Below are 24,114 nucleotides of genomic sequence, written 5' to 3'. Positions count from 1 at the left end.
GACCTATGTGCAAGGAATAGCTGTAAGCAAAAGAAAGCAAAGCACAAGTACACTGAAAGGGGATTCACAACAAATGCTGATATGAGAAGAAGTAAAATATGACTTTGAGGTGAACTAAGCCCATTTTGAGCTTTAGGGGGGAAAAAGGAAAAGTGATTTCATCATAAGCGGGGAATAGCTCCTAGGAGGAAAACAATGATGCATGAATATTGTGGTAACCTAAAATGTTACATTTATGTCTGCTGATTGGCTTAATTTAGTGGAGAAGCTCATAGATGGGTTGGCTTTGCCCTCAGCAATCACCATCTATTATAAATGTTCCAGAGGCTTCACTGGAAAGGTCATAAATCAGCCAGATGAAACCATACATAAAACATTAAAGAAGGTGAGTTTATACTTGTCTTTACCAGGAAGCAAATCCTCATCTCCAAATCCCTAAATGAAGCAGTGTTTGGAAAGTATTTTCAGGTACTTGTTTGCCAAAGAAAACAATGCAGTTTACAGCATTAACCTTGTTGAAATACACACAAGCAACTGTTGAATGCAAGCTATTGGCCAGATCCTGTTCTCAGTTATAAATTAATGATAAATCTGGACCCATTCCATTCAAATTGGTGGGTTTCCTCAAAGTTAAGCTGAGCAGCTGAGATCAGAGTGCAGTCCAGAGGAAAATACGATTTCATCTGTATTCCGCTGTGCCTTTTTTAAAGTCAAACAAAGCTGAGTGGCTACAATCTCTCCATATGTTGGAAATATTTTAAGGATATGATTCCTGAGAAGCCATAACTCCACCCCAGGCTCCCCTGGGACCACTCAACCCCACGCCTAAAGGGCTGTGATCCAAAGTCCTGTGTAGGAGGGGTCTAATCCAAAGGCCACTGGACTTTTGGGGGTTCTCCCATTGGCTTCTCTGTGCTTTACTCCATTGCTGTAGGAGTGGCAGTTCAACTTCTGCCACCGTTACTCACTTTCAGAAAATCCACAATGCTCAAAGGATTGAGCTGAACTTGTGCAATGTAGCCCACAATGAATGACATGTGGCTGGCTGACTGCAAAACCTCAGCACCATCACTATTTTTTAATTAGTTTTCCAGACTTTCTTTTCAAGGCAATTCTTTCAAAATCAAACCCAGGCTGAGAGAGAAATTCTGATTACTAAATTCAAGTGGCATTTGATTTCTAAAGCAGAAATCCCACTGACCTCCTCTCATCCCTTAAGTTTATATTCAAATTCCATCTAAAGACTGTCAGAGAACAGCAACACTCTGGTTGTTCCAAAAGTAAGAAAGCCCATGGAAATGAAAAATTCCTGCCTGAATAACAGCATCATGAAAAGCTGAGACTGCTGCTACCCCTTTCAAATCAATCGATACATGAAATCCTCTCTGAGGCCAGCCAAAGTTTACTGATCTCTGCTCGGACTGCTTGCTTCTTGTTAGATAGCCTGGATGTTCCCAGGGAAAACAGCCACTGTGGCAGAACACCATTAGTACAGCACTAGTACAAAAATCACTTACTGCCTGTAAAACAGAGCATGACCTAAAACACTTAAAAACATTTTGAAGCAGCAATAACACGAAGGCTTAGAGCTTCAGTGACATTCGTGTTTCTTTCGCTGTTTAATGTGCCAGATTTGCCAACACTTAAGCTTTCCAAGAGAGGAACATTTACATAAAGATGGTATTTATCAGCATCTCAGTAATTCTCTCAAATACCAATACTGATTTTTTCATCATGTCACTACATCCCAAAGTGAAAATATTTCTAGGTAACAGGCCAAGTTCTCCACTGGTTCAACTTAGAGAGTTGCACTTTCAGAGAATATGATCCTGAATTAAGTGTCCTACATATCTGAGCAGACTAAGAAGGAAAGAGCTGTAGTAAGGTATAAGAAACGTAATACCTTGTGCTTACGGAGGCTCCCTGGGCTGGTGGGTGTGGAGATCGGAGACTGCTTGGATTTGGGTGTAGACAGCTGACTGCTTGAGGTCCCATTTGCTGTCACAAAACAAGAGAGAAGCCTCTGATCATTTCTGTCCTCTAGGAAGATGGGACAAAACAGTCAACAAAGAAAAATTATAGTTTATTCATGTTGAACATATTGAAAACGAGCATGGCCATTCACCCAACTTTGATCTTTTTGTTTTTCAGGATACTGGGCTGTAAAATACAGTGAAATTCAAAATACAGTGAACAAGCAGTATTTTGCTTGTAAGAAATTAAGTTTTTCTTACCACTGACATTCTTTGAAATAAGCGAATGCCTTTGATAATTAACAAGCGTCATGTTAAACTTTCATAAGGACACACATACTTCTAGCGAGAATGGCTGTACCTATGTTGTGTATTGATTTCTGAGATACAGACCCAGGCCTGGCTACCAGGGCCATAAACGTACAGCTCTGTCAGCACGAGGGGCATTATCTGCAGGGAGGAAATCCAATCTCATGATGGCCATGTCTAAGTGAGTTACCTTTTCTGGCTCTTTCTTTTCGCAATCTAAGCAGCAGCAAGCTGGAGGCCTTGTAAGGATTGAACTACATTTCCTAGTCGAGTCTACAGAAAGTGACATTTCCAAAACCAAATCCAGATGTTAACAGATTCAGCACAATCCACAAAACTAAAACCCGAGTATTTGGACTGTCACTTTCTTAAGTGGCAAAAATGTTGCCAACCCCTCAGACAATCATACCAATCCCTCTCCCTCTTTTAAAGAAACTGTTTTTAATTGTTTGGTATTTCATATGGAAAGACAAGCACACAACGATTCAGGCTTGCTGTCCTGCTTGCCAAGTGCCCAGACCCCTTGCGTACCAATACTCTAAATGTAAAGGCATGTGGCCTCCACAAGAGGATAGATAATTTCAACATATGGGACTTATACTTTCACTGCAGTAACTGCATATGCAAATCGGATTTTCAATTAAGCAAGTATTTGAGAGTCTAGAAGAAGTTTAGAAAGTGTAACATACCTTGCCACTGGCAAGGTGTGTTTTTTAAAGGAAAACCAGGAGGAACTGACAAAAGCACAGTTAGGGGGAGTGGCAGTGTGGCAGTGTAGGCACCTGCTTTGCTGTTGCCACAGGGAGTGGAAACGAGAACCTGGAGCACCCCAGAGGGCTGCACCCCTGCAGAGGTGGCGAGGAACCCGCTCTCCCAAAAAGCACTGTCTGATCAGCAATTCCACACTGAACTTCAGATCGCTTTTCTGCCAGTGTGCCCATACACCCTTCCTGCTAAAACTTAGCACTCCAATTCATCAGCTTTTTCTACTTGCAAAAATATTCTGAGGAGACTAAAAATTCTAATTGTCTTTTTAAATTCATTTGTTATTAGCTTCTAGGTCCTCCTTAGTAGCCTCGCTGCTCTCTGATGCAACATCACTCTTGTTTTCATTCCTGAGATGGCTTCGTTCCTCTTTTCTCTCATCTTCCTCTGAGAGGCAGTGGGGCAGTTAGGGATAGTTGAGGCAGTGTCCCTTGGTCAAATATAGAGGCTATACATGTGAAATTAGGACAGAGGAGAAGAAGCAAGAGCAGACGCTAGCTCGGCTCAGACTCAACAGACACATGGTGACATGGGACTTCTGCCTTCATATCCAGCATTTCTATGCAAAAGCAACTGCTGGAAACTGGAGTCTATTCATCACAGATAGTTTTTTCTCATTACAAATACACCTAAGTGAGAAAGCAGTTGTCTCGTAAAAGCTGATAAAAATGATGATTTCTCTATGATTGGGGAGTGGAGGGACCTTCCGTTCCCTGTTCCACTCAGACCACTCTTTTTGGTGAGGGGAGAATATTGGCTAGGGAGACCCAGAAGCTACTGCACACTGCTCTGTGGCATTTCCACTTTTCATTGCCCTTAAGGTTGGTGAGGGAAAAAAATGGAGATTTCACTAACTATATGCCATATAATGAAGGGATTTCAGACAGAAAGAGCTTGGATCTCTTTCATATTTCTTTAGCAAGTGACTTTGGGTTCCCTGTTAAAGAAAATGTGGAACAGAGTCCTAATACATGTCCTGTATTAGGTGAGAAGCATCTCTCATTTCTAACATGCTTCTTTGGACTTATTTCTAGTTGTAATGGCTCCTGAGGCAGGCAGCTGTCCTTCGTAAGACAAAGAGCACCACTTAGAAACCCCAGGAAGAACCCAAATTTCAATTTCCCTTCCACAAACAAGAAAGCTGGGGAACAGTCAACATTCAATGTGCAGCAAATGGATGTAATTGCTGCAGGGAAGGAGAGAAATTCCCTAATACAATAAGTCTTTTAAGTGCTATAGTGGGATGTTAATATTTTATGAGCAGTGATGAAAAAACAGATATGACATCCAAATCAGTAATCCAGTGAGACGGATGTGTATCATTACAGATACTCGTGTACAGTTTTGCAGCAGCAACAGCAACAATTAAGAAGCTCAGTTTAATTTTGTCTGTGTCTCCTAATGAAGAACAGCCTTCATAATCAAACTTGCACACATTTCTTTTGAACTCAGTGCAAGGAAAATAACAATAGGCTAAGAGCAGATCCCAGGTGGTATTTAATGCTGCTGCTCCACTGAAATCTGCTGATGACTTACAGGAGTTGGGGATCTATTACAAGCTCAGCTATTGAAAGCCATTCTTCAAAAACAGTTTTCATTTTAATTCACTTGTTCTTCGGCTTCACTGTTTGTGTGTTTATGTCTTATTTATAGCCTTGTATCTACTTTGCAACCACAATCTACCTTACAGCTCTTTTGTGCCTATAACACATCCTTTAATTGCATAACTACATGCCACCCTCTCCTCCCCAGACTCCCTGCTTCAGTCAGTGCACAAGACAGTCTGTACTCAGGAAAGGAATCAGGCTTGTCCAGCAAAAGAGAGGGAGGATGGAAAATACAGCACCATGTCACATTGGAGCTGGCAATAAGATATCTAAGTTCTCAATTCTGCCTCTCCTACAGATATGAACTTCTGAACTTCTCCGACATGATTGCTCCTTGAGTGCTGCTCAGGTTTACTGCTCTATAGCTGGAGCTCTGGCTCTGAATTTGCAGTGCTGTTGAGCACTGAGACCTGCAAATGAGGTTAGGGAGATGACTTTTGAACCAGGCATTGCTATCAAGGAACAGAACTGGAAAAAAAGCAAGGATCAAGGACCAAAATCTGTGGCTGTTTCTTCTTTTTCTCATAATTGAAAAATGAAGCTATTACTTCCTGCCCCTGTTCCCAGGTTCTGCAGATGACTTTTTAGTTTGTGGGGCACACACTCACACATCACTAAAGTGAAAGAAAGAAAGCATGAAGTACATGGACAATTTGGTATCCTGGTCAAGGACTGAAGAGTCACCAAGAAAACAAGAGGAGCAGTGACCAGAACAAGGGCAGCAGAAGGCAGATGTCCAAATTGCAGCTCATTTACCAAGCACCAGCCATCCAGCTCCCCAGGACAGAGGAGCCTGTGGAAGAACCACAGACTTCCCTACAGAGCTCACTCTGGAGCGGCAGAATTCAGATTACGCCGACAGCCGTCGCTCAGGCCCCATCCTGACTCCGAGGCGCTCCGCTTTGCTGACACCTTTCATGAGGGCATGTGGCGAGGGCGAGCTCCCTGCTCGGACGCAGCACAACAGGCTGCTCCACCTCGTGCACAACGCAGAAGACATCTGCTGCCTCTTGAACATTCATACATAATGACCCTGGGGAGCCAGATCTGCAGCCAGGACAGACTGATGTTCTCTATCCGCTTGCTAATTGCTGCTGCCTTATGAATTTGCTTTTGCCCCTTTCTGCATCCTGCCATTAGAGCAGTGAGAATTGAAGCCCGAAGCTGTGTGGCAGAGCCCTGCCAGGCTCCTGTAGCCAGATCAGCGCGAGCCTGGGGAAGCTGTGCTCACATTTCAGCACTGGTACCTGTGGCTGTGTCCTGCAAAGGACTACGGTCACGGTGGTTTTGAGAACCACAGGCTCTCCTACCATAGCATGTCTTTTACACAGCAGAACTGTTGTCTCTCATGCAAGTTGCTACAAGATGAACTAAGGTTTTCAAAATAAAGAAATAACAGCAAATGACATCCTATTTTCTCTCATCTCTGGCAATCGGGGAGCTGATAGCTTTGTTTTTTGGCTTTGTTTTTTGTTGCTCTTCTAAGTGCCTTCAGAACACAAAAAAATCCCTGAGTAAAGAGCCAAAGAGCTCATTTCCCTGCATGATTCCAAGGGTGGGCAATGCACCTGCCTGCACAGGTTGGTATCACTATCCTGGCTGATCCATTGGGAAAGGAGGTATAAGCAGATTTCAGAGATATACTCAAAGACAGAGAGTGAGTTAGTGGAAAAGAATGGGATAAGACACGAGTCTCCAAACACCCTAGCCTGCGTGGAAGACACTGCTGCTTGTGCACAGGGCGTTCGCACAGCTTTGAGTGAGAGGGGGTTTATTTATGTTGACACCCAAAGATCAGAAGCGTTCCCAGTGACGAGTGGCAGGGGAAGTGGAGGCAGTGTTTTCATGCTGTCAGCATTTCACCTTTAGCATTAGGTTTTTTTTTTTCTTCTTCTTCTCTGTGTTATAGCAGCAATGTGTATCTTTTGAGCCCTGTCTGCTGGCAGCACTGGAGCCCGTGCCAGTGCATGAGGCCCAGCCCTGCATGCACAATTTGCTTTAGGACGTGCCTGCCTGCATGCACGATGCATGAGCACTGGCAAAGGCTCATGTCTTTGACCAGGTTCCAGCTGTAAACCCACACTGTTCTGCATTTTACTCTTGATAAATAATATACCACTTTTCTATATGCTTTTTAAAATTGAATAATTAGGATGAGGAATGGAAAAAGAAATAACATCCTTTCCTATAACTACAGGGTAATGGTAATGGTGATAGTTCAGAAATATTTCATTCAAGCAATTTGGATATTTATCTCAGAATCTGCATTTATGCCCACATCAAAATTTTACAGTGACTTAGATACTCTGACAGCAAAAATAATCAAAAAAATACGTGGAAAAGAACTGAATGGAATCTAATGACAGAATGAAGGAAACTCCAAGTTCTGATACAACAACCATAAAACTAATATAGAGCAAAGTTAAAAGTCGCAAATGGGTAGGAGATCAAACATATGGCAAAATATTTAACATAGTTGAAATAAATCAGCTTCTAAATCCTTTTACAGATGAAATAGGTGAGAATTCTGCAAAAATGGGTCAGGTCATCTTTTACTAATCAGACTTTATTCAGCATTCCTTGCCTTTTTCAATATGATAACTTCAAAGTCCAGCTAAGCATGTTTAATGTTTAGGTAATAAAGTATTCATTCCTAAGGAACATATCAGCTCACTGTCTTTACTACAAACCCAACAGGACAAGCACATAAGAGCATATTCTTTTTTACTCGCTACCCTGATAAGACAACTTCATTCTCATTCAGGAGGATACGCTGTCATTTTTTTATGTATTGACATCACAGAGGAAGTTTGAAAGACTCTTGACTATATGGATTAGAGAAACCTGGGCTGTCCGTCACTACGGGTCTTAACTCCAGGAGCTGACCACTGTTTAGTGTGTGTGGTTATTAATCTCTCCTAAGAGCCTTACCAACTGTTTGACACAAAGCAAGCAAGTACTAGTGCGTTCATTAAACTTCATCAGATGACTCACCATTTTGTTCTTACTGAGTGAATCAACCAGTTAAAGTCAGGGACACAATAGCCATTTCATATTATACTATATGCTCATAGAAAAAAAAAAGTCTAATTTAGGTGCTAATAAGCACCCGCTGCTTAGTTTAAATGCCTCACAACTCATGCATGGCCTGATTCCCAGATCTCTGAATGAGACTTATTTATCCTTATTTATCAACAACAGATTTCAAACTGTGTCTTCACTGTACTTAAAGAACTCTATCATGCATTTGGGTTTTTAAAAAAAAAGAATAATTTTATAGCAAACATGAATTTAAGAACAGTGGATCTTGATCTGCAAATTCAGAACCATTTTTTGGAGAAAAAAACTTAACCAACTGGAAAATTTATCTCCAGTACTTATTAAGCACAAAGTACACTAGCAGCAGCCTTTTGTGTATAAAAAAGCCAAAGCTTCAACCGCAAACATCCAAGGTCAGTGAAACCAAAACCAAAGTCGCAGCACAGTTAACATTCAGAGGCCAGAAAACCATCACTCACCGTCTTGATGGTTACCTGAATCGGCTGGAGACTTGCTCCGGCGCATGGGCGCTGGGCTCTTCGCTGAGCTCTTCTGGGGTGTGGGGGATGACTTGCTGCCCGTGGCGGCCGCAGGGCTCCCTTTCATCACCCGGCACTCTGAGGAACAGAGAGCAAACGTGGTTACATCCTGACCCACATTCCCGCTGGTCAAGTGTCTATGGACATGAGGCATGAAACACTCAGGCAGCTCAGGCCCTTCTCTCTCCCAGTAAAGCCCCAAGACAGGATAGGTCAAGACCAGGCTGCCTTCCCAGCACTGCCTACCTCTGTACCTCTATCCTAGGTGGATTTTTCTGCCATTCCCATTCCCGTGGGGTTCCACCAACTAGTGGGCAGCATGGAAATGGGTAAAACCAACTGAGGGAAAAATCAGGCCAAAAATACACAGTTCATTTGCTGTGAGTACAAAACACAGTAAAACGTCTATCCCACTCTTGAAGACTTAATAGCAGGAATGATGAGTTCAATTTACAGAGGTGCGGGAAGCCAACTCACACCAGTTAAGGTCCTGAAGGGGTGCTTGGCCACCCAGGCCAGGTAGCTTTCACCCAACCTGAACCTGCTTTCTGTGGTTCCACCAAGCTGCAGCATTTCAGATGTACAAAGAAAAGACGACAAAATAGTTTTCTAAATCATGTCCTCTGTTCTGGGCACTCAGCCCGTTTGGAAAGGTTTGTATACAAACGTCTAGTAGATTTATGTACTTAGAGACATAAGTCCCAGCAATGTTCATTCAAAAATAAACAGACCAGGAAGAGGGGAAAATGTTAACATCTTCCTGTAGAAGGGAACCGAAATCCTAACAAACCTCTGTTTCCCAGGATTTCAAGCATGCCAGACCTTCAAAACCAGAGCTTATTTACATGTAGAGCTAAGAGTAAAAGCACTTTTCCATCCCTGAACTTAGTTAAGGGGAAAACAATAAAAAGGAGATTTCCTCTGTGTCAAATGCTGACTGGCCTCACCTAATCTCTTTCAGACTGTCCTCACCAAATATGTGAGGAATAGGTCTATATCCCAGCTGGGAGTTAGGTGTGTGACACACAGACTACATGTCATGGGCGAGTTCAGCACAGCTGGTGCGGCTTTTGCCTGAGAATTCCCTTGACTGGATTCTCCAGTGGCAATGAAATAAGGCAGCACACAGCAGACAAATAATTGGTCAACCGAAAGCAAGTTGTCTGACCTAAATGTGTGTGTTATTTATTTATATATCTGAATATCTATGAAAATGTAATCACCCTAAATTTTTCCCCAGGCCTTCCTTGTTCTCAGGCAGTCAAGAGTCCGTCTCTTTTTCTTGCAGATGGGCTGTGAGAGTTTGCTGTTGCAGTGCAAGAATATAAAGGATGCCCTGTGCTCCAGGGATATTGTATGGCGATATTAAGCTACGACGACTTTATTCCCTCACCTACTAAGTGGTATAAAATTATTCTGAAAACTTTAAATTAGGGATATGAATAGTAGAAATACTTGATTTTGCCTCTTGTCAAGAGCTTATGCAGATGCTGCCTGCATGGACAGCAGTGCCGACGTGTCCCAGAGCGCTCCACACGTGGCACTCGGCGCGCTCACCCTGGAAGCGGAGGGTACAAACAAGACGCAGCAGCAGCAGCTGGAAGGTGCTCAGTGACGGGGAGCAGCGGGCGGAAGCTGAGGTGGGCAGTGAGGGGGAAAAGGTGGCATAATCCTCTCTCATGCTATTCCTCACTCTGTGCCCTGATGCCTTGCCAGAATGAACAGAAGAGCTGTCGATCCGAGCGCACATCATCCGAACAGGCAAGAAAGGCAGCCGTGGTGGAGGAGCTTTCCGTAAGTGACATTCACCTGCAAGACGTGAGGACTCACTGCTCGGCTGGCAGCGTCTGACTCGTAGCCAGGAGGGATGCCGGGCACATAATGGGAAAGTGCTGCTGCCTGAGAGCCCCGTGTCTGCTGCTCGAGGGGTGCAGGCCCCTCACTGCCCCCTAGAACAGCACCAAAGGTGCGGGTGCTCAGGGCCTGCCCAGCAGCAGGCTTGGCTTCTTTTTCTTACAGAAATCCAAGCCAGAATAATGAGTAGTAAGCAGGAGTGTAGGCAGAGAGCTGGGCTTCTCATCAGCCTGGGCTGCTAGGACTGCATCCAAACTGTTTTACAGTGTGAAGCTCCCCCCGGAACTGACTCAACTGTGGAGTGTTAAAATAAAATCTGAAGCTCGGGTTACAGACTGCCTACCCAGCCTGACATGGGCGGTATTCTCTGTCTGCAGTTTTGGCTGAACCTTGGAAACTTTCTGTGAAATACCAAAGACCGCCAAACGGGTTCATCTGGAGTACGCAGGTCAGAAGTACCAGCAGCAAAGAAAATCAGGCTTGCAAAGGAGTCATAAAAACACAGGGCTGGCGATTAGAGGCCGCTTGGCTTCCTGGTGTACAAAGAAAATCTTGTTTGGTCTTCAATCCTGAGTCGGTTTGTAGCACGTGAGACAGCATGTGACTCCTACTCCTTACACAAGATGCCTAGAGCTTTGGGAAATGCGGGTCTGAATGTTTGGAGACCACATTTTCTACTAGTTCAAATGGACTGGAAGAATTTGCAGGCACCAGTGTACAACAGCGCTGCCCGCAAGATGCACGGTCGCCAGGTGGGGTAGGTGGCAAATCCTACAAGCAAGCTCTGTATATTCTCTGAAATCAAAGATTTCGTGGTTTAACTGATCAGAGACTTGTATTATCGCAGATCTGTGGTTGCAGTTGTAATGGGGACAAATCCTGGTGCTGTCCCATCTAAGGTGGGAACTATTACCCCTTTCAGCTTTTTCCTTTCCCAGTCAGCAGGAGGAAGCAGTATGGACATTTTCCCCTTTAACGATGCTTGCTCCCATTTTCTAATGTTCATGTACATGCATAAGGACAAAAGTAATGAACTGTGTGTGGGGAGTGTATATATATGTATTTCTTGATCAGAAAAATAGAGATTATTTTCTTGCTGTTTAGTTCTCAAGAATATATCCAACTGAGTGCATTTGGATACACACTACTGGATTTTTCGATAGATGTCAAAATGGTGGTATATGGTAAAATTCCAGCTATTTCAACTTATACTACACCTGTCAGTGTTTGCCAAATTATAATATTTGCTGGCTGTTCCAGTATGGCAAAAGGATGTTCTATTCCACATACTAGGTCTTAAAAGACAGCACAAAAACATGCAGCACTATTATTACCCAATACAAGCAATTGAAAGGAAATCAAATAAAAACATAGACTGCAGAGCAGTGTGTGTTTGATGTTACCGCTTTCATCCAGAGAAAAGTCATCCTGTGCGTAGCGGAATTTTTCTGGACCACAGGCGATAAACACATCATCATCCCCAAAGAAATCATGGAGACAGGTCACCTACAGAGAGAGCAAAGTCATTTATTTTATTTTTAATTGGCAAACTCTGATGAGGCTCAGTTTTAATTTAAACACGAGAGTACTGCTTCTCTGTTCCCCCATCCCATGCTAATTCAGTCCTTTTTCCTATCAGCTTGTTACACAACACAACACTCGCCAGCAAGTCAACCATAACAGTATAATTAAGAAAAGGAAGAAAAAATCCCAGCCACCTTGCAAAATCCCATGAGGTCTGGCCTTTGCAGTCCTTTCAGGAGTTGACAAGCTACGTTAGCCATCCTAATGAATGACTCAGGCATCCCTGGTGGACTTCTGAAATATGAAGCGGGGTGGCCACCGCATCGTGTTGTTTGGCCAGGCGGTGACACCACTGCCCGTGTTGACAAGTGACTCAGTACCTACAAGGCCTGTAAGGACCATCAGAAGGCATTTCACACAGCGAGTGGGGTGTGGAAAGCTGTCTGAGATACCCAGCAGCCACGGTCATGACAGCTAATCTCTCCGAGCACCTCACCTCTCTGTTTTGCCACCCTAAATGGGTGGAAATTATGTTTTGCAGCATCTGGATCTCCAGACCCAGTGCCTCATGGTGCCAGGCTGTGCAGAGCCGGGGACGAAGGAAAGCAATGCACAAGACAGGGGAGCTCGGACCAAAGGCTGCGTTGGGCTGGTACCTTTGCCTTTGGCCCTGCTATTACGCTGTAGTTAGCTGGGAAGGGCCACAGTGACCCCTGTCCCCATCATCCCTGCTGTCTGAGGAACACAATCTCCGTGGTGGGGGGGTGCCCTTGCCCTCCTGAGAGCCCCCGGGCACTTTTCCCCATAGCGTGGGGCATGATGAGCTCTCTAGGAGCATCTGAGCACACAGGCAAATAAAACACTGATCTGCAAGGGCTGTGGAGGGCCCTGGAAACAACAGTGGGAAACTTACTGTAGACAGCAGTGAATTTCCCTATCTACTGATCTGGCTGAGCTGGACTGTGAAAAGTTAATTTCAAGCTCTAATAAATCAAAAATAAAGAAGGCTTTTGGCTATCCTAATAAGGCTCAGAATTTCACACTGGTTAATATAATGTATAATTAAAGCAAGGTCTAACGAGTGCCAGTGCTGGCTACAATGCCAAACATTAGCAAAAAGCCTGCTTTTCACATCTGCACAGCTTCCAAAAGGCAGCAAGTTGAAATGTGCAATTGGCTTCAATCGAAAATAGAATTTTCTCGGCGATCTTCAATGGACTCTGATTTCTACCTATCTAAAATTAGGTTGAACATAATTAACACATTACCTATAAGGAATTCTCCTACAGAAAAGATGACATTTCAAACCAGGGCAGGATACGAGAGTCCTCCCTGAGGATGGTGCCAGTGATTCATCTGCAATAACTGCGCTTGGCTCAATGCACAATCCCCATCTGAATGCTACGCAGTGGATTTACACCATGGAAAAGACTCACAGGTTGCTTCTCTCACGCTTCAATATGGAAACTCAGTGTAGTTAACATAGCGCAAAGCTAGATTCCAACATTAGAGATTGAAAAGCTTGCAGCCTTTTGGATGAAATCATAAAGCATCTAAAGTTGCTTTTACTGTCACCAGATCATGATACAAAACGTTTATTTTCTCCTTGAGTTACCACAGCCACCACGAGCAACCAACAAAACCTTCAGAAATAATTCAGAGGTCCAAATGTGGTGGAAAACTACAAGCACACCCAAGGACAGAAACCTGATTATGCATCAAGCAGAGATACACACAGCTCACTGCTGCATTCCTGCTCCCTCGCATAGGAAGATACTGTGCACGTTTCAAAATTATGATCAGCTGCCTGAATGAGTACTGAAGGCCAGTAAAGAACTGAGCTTGTTGTGCTCCTACCACTCAGGAGATGGTAACTTCTGTGTTTGTTTTACTACTTATCTTGTCTTTGCTGCTGCAATTTCCACTCTTAAAGACCCACCCTGATTTAGAAGAAAAGATACCCTAGAGCCCTCTCCTTCCATCAAACAGTAAAGCTCAGGAAATGCATCGCGTGTTGGGCAGCTCTAACCTAGCTCCCTTGCCTCTGCTCACCGGGTAGGTGGTATTTCCTATCTCACTCTTGTTTATCCATCACAAATCCTTGCTCTGGAAGCCTGGATTATTACTGTAAGTCCCTGCTAGGTGTCCCATGTGCATCACTGTCAACGTGAAGTTGCTGGAATAAACTTTCTTGGTAGAAACATGTGCCTAAATGGCTGGACCTCTGCATCAGTCCCAGCTTGTCCAGGTTGTGCCAGGGAAAAACACCAACCCCATCAGTAGAAACAACACTGAAAACCATCTGATTAATAAGACTTCGCCCTTCCACATTTTTTTAATTTCTAAACCTTTTTTTTTCTATAATGACAAATTAAACCTACGTATACAAAAGGAAAGCTATAGTAAATAGGATAAATAGTATTAGTTTCCAAGATAAATGTGCAGGTCTTTGTTTAAAAAAGGATCGTACTTAATTTGAAATGCAGGATTAAAGAGACAATATTGACTTTAAAAGGATCATATTGCCTGAAAGGTTTACAATCTATTTCCTGTAGCTTAAACAACTCCAGCGCAGGAACCCGTGCACAGAATAGACAAGGCACACACTTATCTCTTGCAAAGCAATTATTGCTAATAGTTTTCATGGATCTTCCTCTTTGCATTGAGGTGTGATTTTTTTAACTTTATAACAGAAATTATAGAAAAAATAGAAGACTGTAGAGATTAACAGAGATTTTAGGGAGCACAAGGGCATTTGCGGTTTCTTTCGTCTTTGTCAAACATGGCGCATTTCCTCCTTAGCTGCAATCCTGCTCTGTTCACCCTCCAAAAGGGCAATGGCACTGCAATGGCTCTAGGAATTTTAAGCGGGAGCTCTGCAGTGACACTCCATTAGCGCCTGCCGCCGCGGTTTTAATTGCGGAGGGGAGCTGTGGCCCTTGGAGAGCCGTGGAGCCGCTGCACACATCTGCATGCAGGGCTCGTACGGCCACGTAAGCAGTTGTCAGCATTTGGACAAAATGGAGCTCGCTTCAACGTCTCCCTGGATGGGAGCTGAAATTTGTGACACGGCGGCATCGCTCCATGGCGGATATGCAGGACCCACCTGCAGAGCTGTGAATAACCAGCTATTTCTACCACCCTCCAGCAGGCAGCAGCAGTATTCAAGAACAGTAATTCAGTGACAAAAACGAAAAGAAACTAGAAATTAAAAGCCTTTCTCCTCTGGTTTAAACAATACAGCTTCATTTAGAAGTCTGAGTCACCTACCAGAGCAAAACCTTGCTGGGCTTTAAAGAGGTGCAGGGATTAACCAGCCCTCCTGCTGCCTTTAATAATGTGCACGTGGCACCACTGGACAAGAGGAGTGTGGGTCACCAGGAGTGTCAGCTGAGCTGCCTTCCTCATGGTCTTTGAGAAAAGGCTTTATCAGAGGCTCCTCTTCATAGCTGATGGGACCAGATGGGGCTGCAGGACAAGATGCTGGCACGGGAACTCTTCAGAAGGGTGACTTATGTGCATAATCCTGCTCCCAGACTTTCCATCTCTTCCTTGCATGCAAAGACCTCTGCCTAAGATGCAAGGAGAGAGCCGACTAAGGAGATTTGCACTAAGATCACAACAGGATCAACAGGGCAAAATTCTTCCATTTTAGGGGCTTTCATCTTGAACCAGCAGCTTCATTCTCCAGGAGTTGTAAGGAAAGGTAGGGCCAGGGCCAGGCTTCTTCCCCTGACTTTTCCTCCTTTAGTCACAATGAATTTGATAACTTCTCTCCCACTCCGCGATTTAGAGGACAGAATAGGAGAAGATTCAAGCACGGGGGCAGGCTCTATCGCTGCCTGCATTTCTGCAGGTCTGGTGGCTATTCTCGGGGAGAAGGGAGCTCTCCCTTTGCTTTCTTCTTCAACGTGGCAGTTCGAAAGCTTCCTAAGTTTAGAGCAGGGGGGAAAACTATCTTCAGGAACAACTTCCTTTAAGTCTGTAGAGGCTATAGAAGACAATTTGTATGCAACACATACACAAAGCCCATCCATTTACTTAGATTCTCTAAGTTGCTTTGAAAAAATGCTATAAAATTCAGCATACCAGACCACATGTTAGCTGAAGCTAATGTATTTTAATACATTAATGTATTAATGTATTAAATGTATTTTAATGTATTTTAGAAGCCTGCAAATGTCCATTCTCTCTTGACAGTCAAGCACAAAAAATGTAGCTGGAGCTCACAAGTCAGAGCAGGAGCTAAAGAGACACTGATCATTTAACTGAACTGAAACTAGAACCAAACTCTGTTCAGACTCTAGTTTAAATCAAGCCAGAAATCTGACGTACCTCTTCATACACCAGGACCTTTACTGCAAATCAAAACGGCAGCAGTATGTTTATTTCAGATTTGAAAAGACCAAGTCCTAAACCATGAAGGCAACTTTGCTTTGCAATTAATCAGCTGTGTGTTTGCAATCAATAAAACAGGATACAAAAACAAAACAGAGACTTGTCCAGAGCAAGGTCATGTGTCAGAGAGAGTATCAGGAACTAATGAATACACCCAGCAGACTTTAGAGGAATTACTTTCTCTTCTCACAAGCTCTTCACCACATGTCCAGAAAGGAGATTTCATTAGACTTAAGGGGTTAAGGAGATGTAATGGAAAATAAGATGTTGATACTGGAATGCACAGCACTTAATACAGGTTTTTTTATAGCAGTCTAAAGACATAACTGCAAGCCCAGAGTAGACACTCATTTAAGCTTTATTAGATTCTGCTTTCCTGCACTTAAAAAGAAAGTATGTTTGGATTTGACTTTTAAGTTTACACACACCCACTCAAGAGATTACACATTTGCAATTTACAGAAACAGAATTACTGATCTGCTCTTAGGAAAAAATACTGTCTAAAACAGATGAGCAACCGAAAGATGAACCAAAAACTCAAGGATGCTGACAAGCAAGTGAATGGGGAGCACTCCCGCCTGCCTGGCCCGTGTCGAGGACTTGGCTGCAGTTACGCGGCCGCTGGGAAGCCGCTCCGGGAGCCGCCGGCGCTGCAGGAAGCTGCTCCCTCCTCTGCTCTCCCGCAGCTCCGGCCGTGCCCACAGAGGCCTGGGGAGAGCAGGTCCCGCTGCCCTCCTGCCCGTGAGCGCAGAGCCAGCACGAGGGGAAGGAGGAAGCGTCTCTACCCGCTAGGGTTCAGGGCCGGTAATTTGCCCCCTTCGCTGCTCTCTGCAAAAGCCTGAAGTGAGACTTTGTTTCTGGAAACTTCAGCCAAATATTGCAGCTCTCTGCCATGCTCCTGGAGAGCCACGGCTCCCCGTCAAGTCTACACTGATTAAAACAAACTTCAATCTTCTGTAGAGATATTTCTTCCTCTTTTCTCATTTCCAGTGGAGAAAATTCTGGCCAGGTTGCCATGATTCAAGTGTTTTCTGTGATGTGATGGGGAAATTTCACACTGCTTTTCATCATTTCTTCAACGTTATATTTCTAATTGATGCAAAACCCAAATCCTCTTAATTAGGCTGAACAGTAGCTGAGGTTGATTACAGGTGTTTTTTATCCACTTTGACTATTTTGTTACAGTGCAGCTCAACCAGAGTGAGGACACCAGCTCCGGACCAACACACATTATTCGGATTGATTCTGGGATGCTTACCCATGTGGAATAAGAAATATTCATGCATGTATATTTACAGCAGCTTGTGAGGCTTCACGCATGAAAAAATGTGCTCTTGAAAGGGCTGTAGCACAAGTTGCCTATTTATTTGGCAAAAGATTGGCTTGAAAGAGAATAAAAAATAGGGGAAAAGAGACAATACCAATGTGTCCAGTAGGAGTGTTAAACTTGAATTTAATATATCTGGTGAATAATTGGCGCTTCCAAACTGTTTGGAATCCAGTTAGCCCCTGGAAGAAAGGTTAGTTTGTTATCCCCGCTCCTCATTCACATGGAGGATACAGATACTCAGATATTCAGGCTGCTGATTCTTTTCACCCAGAAGAAAGGCTTGTTCGCACATTCACACGGGTATTATGCTGAGGACAAACGTGTGGTGCAGCCCAGGGCCACGAGCAGCACAGGCAGCAACACCCTTTCTGCGGTCAGAAAACCATAAATCCTACATGGCCAAGTAAGACCAGGAAAGATTTACAGCACAAATGGCTAAAAGTGGGGAGTACGTGAGAGTCCAGAGAACCATCACCCCATTCTTCCTGCATGTCCCCCTTTGTCACTCCCGAGAGGAAGCACGAAAGACCATCGGAGGCTTTGGAAGCAGCACGACTAGGTCATCAAGAGCAAGTGACACTGCAAGAAACAACAGCCAGGGAAGGGTGGACACAGGGAGCCTACAACCCCCTCAAGTCAGCCCAAAATATCAATGGGCTGAAATTTCCTGTTAATGGGATTTCCAGCAACAAGCTCCTGAACTGGGAGCTGCTGCTGATCCCATTGCACGTATCTTCATAAATGAGGGCAGCTCTTGTGGAGCTCTGTGCAGGTTTTCCTTTAGCTACGACAGCCCTGCTGACTGGGACGGAAAGGCACCGGTTCCTCACCCTGGTTAAAAAGGCAAAGGAAATCCTGCCATCGGCCGCGTCGTTGCTGGACACGTCTGCCAGCAGCCGCCTCCGTCCTCAGCGAGCACGGAAAGAGTATTTCCATGAGCCTGCCAATGAGCCCAGCGTGGTGCAAAGCTATGTTGAGCATTTATGACTCAGAAGCAGGCTCCAAGAGTCTGGAGGAGACAAGAGATGATCCTTACTTAGCCCCACAGCTGTCCTCGCTTCCCCTAAGAAGCCCTTCCCTCCATGTCCTGCTACTCCACGACACTAACAAGCTATTTTTCCACCACCTGGGTATGTTTACCAACTTCAGTCCAGGCAACTTGCCCCCTGCACTGCAGTGACAGTGGCCACAGAGCAACCTCCCTGGGGACGCAACCGATTTCTTGGTGCACTTGTACGTGGTGGCGATCAGCTCACAGCTCCTGAGAACTCCTGGTTCTGCCCAGCCACCCACCAGCGCGCGCGTAGCAGCGGAACCAAGGAGAGCATCCGCAAGGGCATCAGGTGAGCAGGGACACAGCAACCTGGAGAGCATCCCTCAGGTGGGCACAGCAGCACAATTTGATCCTACAGCCCTCAGCAACACACTCTAAGAACTCACAAGGGAGGAAATTCTCTGATAATCACCCAATGCAACCCAGGAAATTATATGAAATGCGAGTGAGTTGGGTAACCACGCAACAAGCAGCTCAGTTTTATCACCCACTGTGGCCATCTAAGAGCCATGGTTACTCCACGCTGCAGCCTGCCACCAAGAACATCTCCCCCAGGGAAGCGCTGGGGACGTTGCAGCAGCAGCTCACGGACCCTCCAGGCAGGTGGATGGCGCACGGGAGATGGAGGCTCCGGGCGAGCGGGGCCCTCCCGGCTCTGCCGCAGGACGCGCCGACGCGCCTGGCTGCGGAGAGCCCCGTCCTCCCCAGGGGCTGGGCCACGCAGCACGTGGTGGGGGCATTACAGCAGCATATCAGCGCATGGCTAATATGATAATAACAGGGGAGATGCACTCAGCATCTCAGTTTGAGTCAAAAGCCTTTTTCTGACCAGACGGGATTATTCTGTCAATTCGATTTATGTCCCTGAATCGCAGTCTGGGCTGGGTTGCTTGCAGCTTGCTTTATTCAGGGTCTGGACCTCAAACTACATAGACTTTCAAATCTCTCTGCTATTTTTATCATTCCTGAAGATACCTCTTCTATTTAATAACTCTTGGACATGCCCCTGAGCTCATATTTTACGAGCCTCTCTCTGTTTTGTTAAATACCTGAAAAACATGAAATGCTTTCTCACCACAACAGATACCAGAAAACTATTAACATTTTAGCTCCAATATTCAATCAACATTAATGCGAAAAGACACAAGAAAGACATACTCAGCCTTTAAGTCATCCTTCCTAATGCACATCTCCAGATCTGACAGTCCCATCCTCAAACAGCCTCTGGACCAAGTCACCCTCGTCCTTGTGAAGGATCAGAGGAAGCAGCCGGTCCTGTCTCATTAACCAGCCCTCCCTTTCACCTCACTCCTGGCATCTGAGCATTTGCTAAAATACTCAGAAAAGGCTCCTAAAGGCATTTGGACTGCTTAAATTTCAGTGCTTGCAAGAATCTTTATTACACTGTTAATTCTGGAGATTAATGGGAATTAAAAACTATGTCCTTTAAACTAAATCATTGCAGATGTAAAATTAAACCTAAAGGAAAGTAAGAACTGCCATCAAGCTGTTCTCTGAGGGAGTTAAAATTACTTCTATAATTATAATTCTGAACATATTCTTTGTGATTTGGGAGATTTCCTCAATTTAGAGCAAACGCATAAGCCCTCACTATTGGAACAATTTTGTTTTCACCTTAATTTCTGTTAATCTTTGAATAGAGCTATTAATTTTTTTCTAATTAAACAGGTCTTTTCAGTTTAGCCGACAGCTGAACTGAAAATGCAGCATTACTTCCTTAGCTGAGCCACATTAGGGTAGAAATTACCAATGTTAAGCAGGCTGTGAGATAAAAATACTTTGTGCAGTGCATGCAGAGAGGCTGCCGAAACGAATGTCCCAAAGCCTCTCAAATGAAAGTGCCTTTTCTTTATTTGAAATAGGGGCTCTCGTCCCCATGTCACCAGGACGCAGTGACAAGCCCTAGCTTAGTATGCAGCAATGCTAATGGAATAATTGATGCAGGAGGACCGAAATAGACGATGTGTAAAATGGCAGGCTGCATAATTGTCTGGAGGGAGTTCAAGCATTTCTGCAGTGAGAAATGGCCCTGCTTTATAATCGTCTCACGTCTGCCCGCCGCGGTGTAGCAGGCAATTCCATTTGGAGATGATCCCAAGACGCAGTTGATTTAACAAGGGGATTCCTAAAGGCAGAAGGTTGTAGCTTTTTTGCCCCAACCAAACAACACCGGGGAGGGATATTAAAGGGTCCACACTAATTTGGAGGTATTTTCAAATTATGTTATTATAATAAATGTATAGCACATCAAGAGATATTATATTCTCCATAGAGCAGCAGCAGAAGAGTCACCTGATAAAACACTCTTTTCTATATTGCATTTCATTTTAAAATACAAAGTATTATGGGAAAGAGGAAGGGGGAGGGCAGCAAAATGATGAGGCACTTAATTTCTCTTTCTCTGAAACATGCAAGAATCTTTATATTTGGTCAGTATTTCTCATAAAATGGGGTTTAGGCTACTGAAGCAATTAAAAACAAATTGCTAATTGCTAACACATTCCCCCAAGAGATATACAGCAAGGGGGATAGGAGATAGGTAGAGACTTAGCAGCAGGACTGCATCCACTTCCATCCCAGTTTCTCTGAAGCGGCAAGTGCCACTTCCACAGGTGCAGGGACGCCTGGAGGAGCTCGCGCGTCCGCAGCCGCACATGGTTACCCACATCGCCATTTCCTTTGTGCCTCCCTCTCTGGGTAATTGGATACCACTTTTCTCACTTAAACCATACAAATACATCTGGATGCTTTCCCTCTTTTCTCCTTGGCTGCATGAATTCATCTGCTCTTCACACATCATTCCCTCTGTCTCTTCCCCATCCCTCACCCGCTAGATTGACTGTGTCGTCTCCCTGATAAATGGCTCCTTTCTGCTGCTGGGAAGACCAAGAGCATCTGCCCACGTGGCGCTTCTCGGTGCTGCCGCCACGAGCGGCAGCTGCAGCAGGCCCCCCCCAGCCAGTAATGAGACACATTGCACCTTGCAATAGCTTTCACCCTGCCATCTATAGCTCTTTTACTGTAATTTTTTCCAGCTCCCCCACCCCAGCAAAATACAATATTTCCTGTTCCTTGCAGATTTTAAGGCAGTTTTTCATCCCATGTACACACCCAACAACCCAGGTTAAGCCAAGGTTAAAGCACCAATTCTGAATTCTTGCTACAACAGCGGAGATCGGATTGCAAATCATATCTACAAGTCAAATAAAAGGATGCTCAATAGCCCTTTGCTCCAATAAAAGGATGTTAAGTAACATTTTACTAGATTCAGCAAAGCTGATACCTTAACAGCAATTAAGAGATATGGGTTCATTTTTTTAATTTGTTGGGAGGCCAGGGAGGCAGCAGGGCTTGCAGCCTGCTCACTGCAGATAAGCTGCTCACACTAACGCCCTCACGTAGGCGCTGCAAAAACACTGGAGTTACGGCTACGAAAGGAAATGTAAACAAAAGGGCCAAATCTGCATTAGCCTCTTGGTACAAACCTACTGCAGTCAAAGCAGTTGCACAAAGCATCAATTTGGCTTGGCTTTCTGATTAATACAGCGACAGCACTTCTAAAACTTGAGATTCTTTTTGTTGTTGTTGTTGTTCTCCTCAGATGCTTCCCTTTGCTCCCTTCCCTTTCATCACAGATAGTTTCTGACAGCTAATCCAGCACTATCAGCCTCTGCCATGGAGGCTGTTGGCAGCCTCCCCTTGCGACGCTGCCCCTTTGCCCTGCGCTTTCGCAGACGGCCCCCCTGGGGGGGGGGCTGGGCTTTTTTTTAAAAGACCCCTCCAAAATGCAGCGTGGATCCATGCTCAGCACCACAGGAATCAGCAGGGAGAGGGAACTGCACCAAGAGTGTTCACTGAGCTCTCCTCCAACACATTAGCTCTATTTTCATCAGCTTCCCTGACGAAATAGTGTTCAGGCCAGAATATATATTCCCATTGGGAATGCAGTGCTACTCCACTCAAATGGCACAGCACTAAATTGACTGCCCCTTTTCTTACCCTTATTTTTTCCCTGTATCAAGAGTCACTAAAAGCATCTGCAACCAAATAAGGCAATACATGAACATCCTTTAAAAAAAAAACATTTCACCCTGACAATTAACATGCTGGTGCAGTCTATGCTTGCAACATCAAATCTACCATGATATTAGCACACTAGGGTGATTTAACAAGCGTTTTGCTTTTGCTGTGCTGCCTCAAACTCAAACATGCTGAAGTAATTTTAAAAACTGACACGGCTTTTCCTTTGCAGACTAGGCTAAATATTTTGTTACGTTCCTCTAGAGACTACGTTCCTCGCATCACTCGCAGTGCATTTGTTGGAAAGTGTCTTTCTGGGATAAAAGAAAAAAATAGCTCCAGCTGCTTTGAAAAAAACAGCCTTAGATAAGAAACGGTAAATTGTTCTCTTCTGCTTTTCACTTAGATAGCACTATCTAGATATTACATTTATGTAAATAGTTTCACTGAGGAGTCCATTTTCCTCAGTTTCCTGGGCAAGCTGCTCAAGCTCAGCAGTCACGGGCCAAGTTTTGGGTCTAGCTCAGTCAGGCCAGAGACACTATCCTGCATCCAACCCTCCTCCTCCTTTGGAAGCAGAGACAGACTCTCTAAGTACATGATTATTAAGGAATACCAGGTGATCATGTAACTAAACATTACACAAGGAAAGGCTGATTTTGGTTGCTATTCTGGCTATTAGACTTAAATGTCAGGCCAGCGATTGGCAGAAAAATCTGTCCAGAAAAAGACTGAGAAATTTTTCTTCTCTTCAGGTTTTAAGTGGAGACCAAGAAAGGTGTTATCTTGTGGGCTGAGCCTCTCTTTTCCTAATCCTGCTCAAGACACCCAACTCACCTACATTGAATTAAAAATAAGGCATCAATACGGGAAGCCTTCCAACCCGAACCCAGCAGTAGCCCCCGTTCTGCCTTATCTGGATGTGCCTGAGGACTTTGGACAGTCCTTGGCATCTCCTGTAATCCTCAACAACGTGACCCATGGCAGTTGGGCAAGGAGCAGCATTACTGCAGGCTGGTGCCTGGGCCATAGGAGGAAACTAGGTGGAAATGCTATTCCCGAATGCCATTCACAGCAGCATTTCTTGCGTTAGATTGAATTTTGGACCTGTTGTATGGGATCTGCTGAAAGGAGCAGGTTCTCACCAAATGCTCCAGACTCTGTATTCATTTTGTTGTCATTCTGTACTCATGGTTACAGAGTGACTAATAAGCTAACTATTGCTCTTTCCTCATTTGCACAGCAGACCACCCTGCCACTGCAGGGTTAATGAATGATGGCAAACAGAAGCATGACAATAAAATTAGCAATGCCCAGAGCAACCCACTTCACCAAACCACCAGTTTATAGGATTAGCAATGGATTCAGTGCAAATCTCTGCTACGGGTATTATGAGTGAGATTTATGCCAATTAGCAGTAACAGTGCAGATTATTTGGGAAGAACGCTCACAAGATTTGAAAGCCCCTTCTACTTTTAAACTGTGGTGGTATGACATCCTTTTTAAGCATTCACATCCACTTTTCCTGGGGGCACCAGCACAACAAAGCCCATACAGATGTTACAGGTACCCTGCTTAGAAAACAAGGACAGCGAGGCAGGATTTCCCCATTAACTCACACGCTACAAGACAGGAGCAAGGATCAAGCCGGTGCTACTCTAGAGCAAAACGCTTTGCTCCC

At 44.5% G+C, this 24,114-nt stretch overlaps 1 protein-coding gene across 2 annotated transcripts in view; it reads right to left on the bottom strand.

The window, feature by feature from the left end:
• Positions 1-24,114, bottom strand: part of DCX (doublecortin) — a 59,344-nt gene that overhangs the window by 803 nt on the left and 34,427 nt on the right. The window contains exons 4-6 of one of the 2 annotated variants that reach the window (XM_010227425.2): positions 11,490-11,592; positions 8,173-8,310; positions 1,904-1,998 (exon numbers count right to left, since the gene is read on the bottom strand). In XM_010227425.2, coding sequence (XP_010225727.1) covers positions 1,904-1,998; positions 8,173-8,310; positions 11,490-11,592 — 336 coding nt within the window. The remainder of the gene's footprint in view (positions 1-1,903; positions 1,999-8,172; positions 8,311-11,489; positions 11,593-24,114) is intronic. The other variant, XM_010227426.2, reaches the window with a different exon arrangement.

The sequence above is a fragment of the Tinamus guttatus genome, unplaced genomic scaffold (assembly GCF_059628265.1).
Source record: "Tinamus guttatus ecotype Peru unplaced genomic scaffold, ASM5962826v1 Tinamus_guttatus_pri_ptg000287l, whole genome shotgun sequence".
NCBI lineage: Eukaryota > Metazoa > Chordata > Aves > Tinamiformes > Tinamidae > Tinamus > Tinamus guttatus.
The sequence above is the reverse complement of the archived record's forward strand: the minus strand, read 5'-3'. Positions and strand labels throughout refer to the sequence as shown.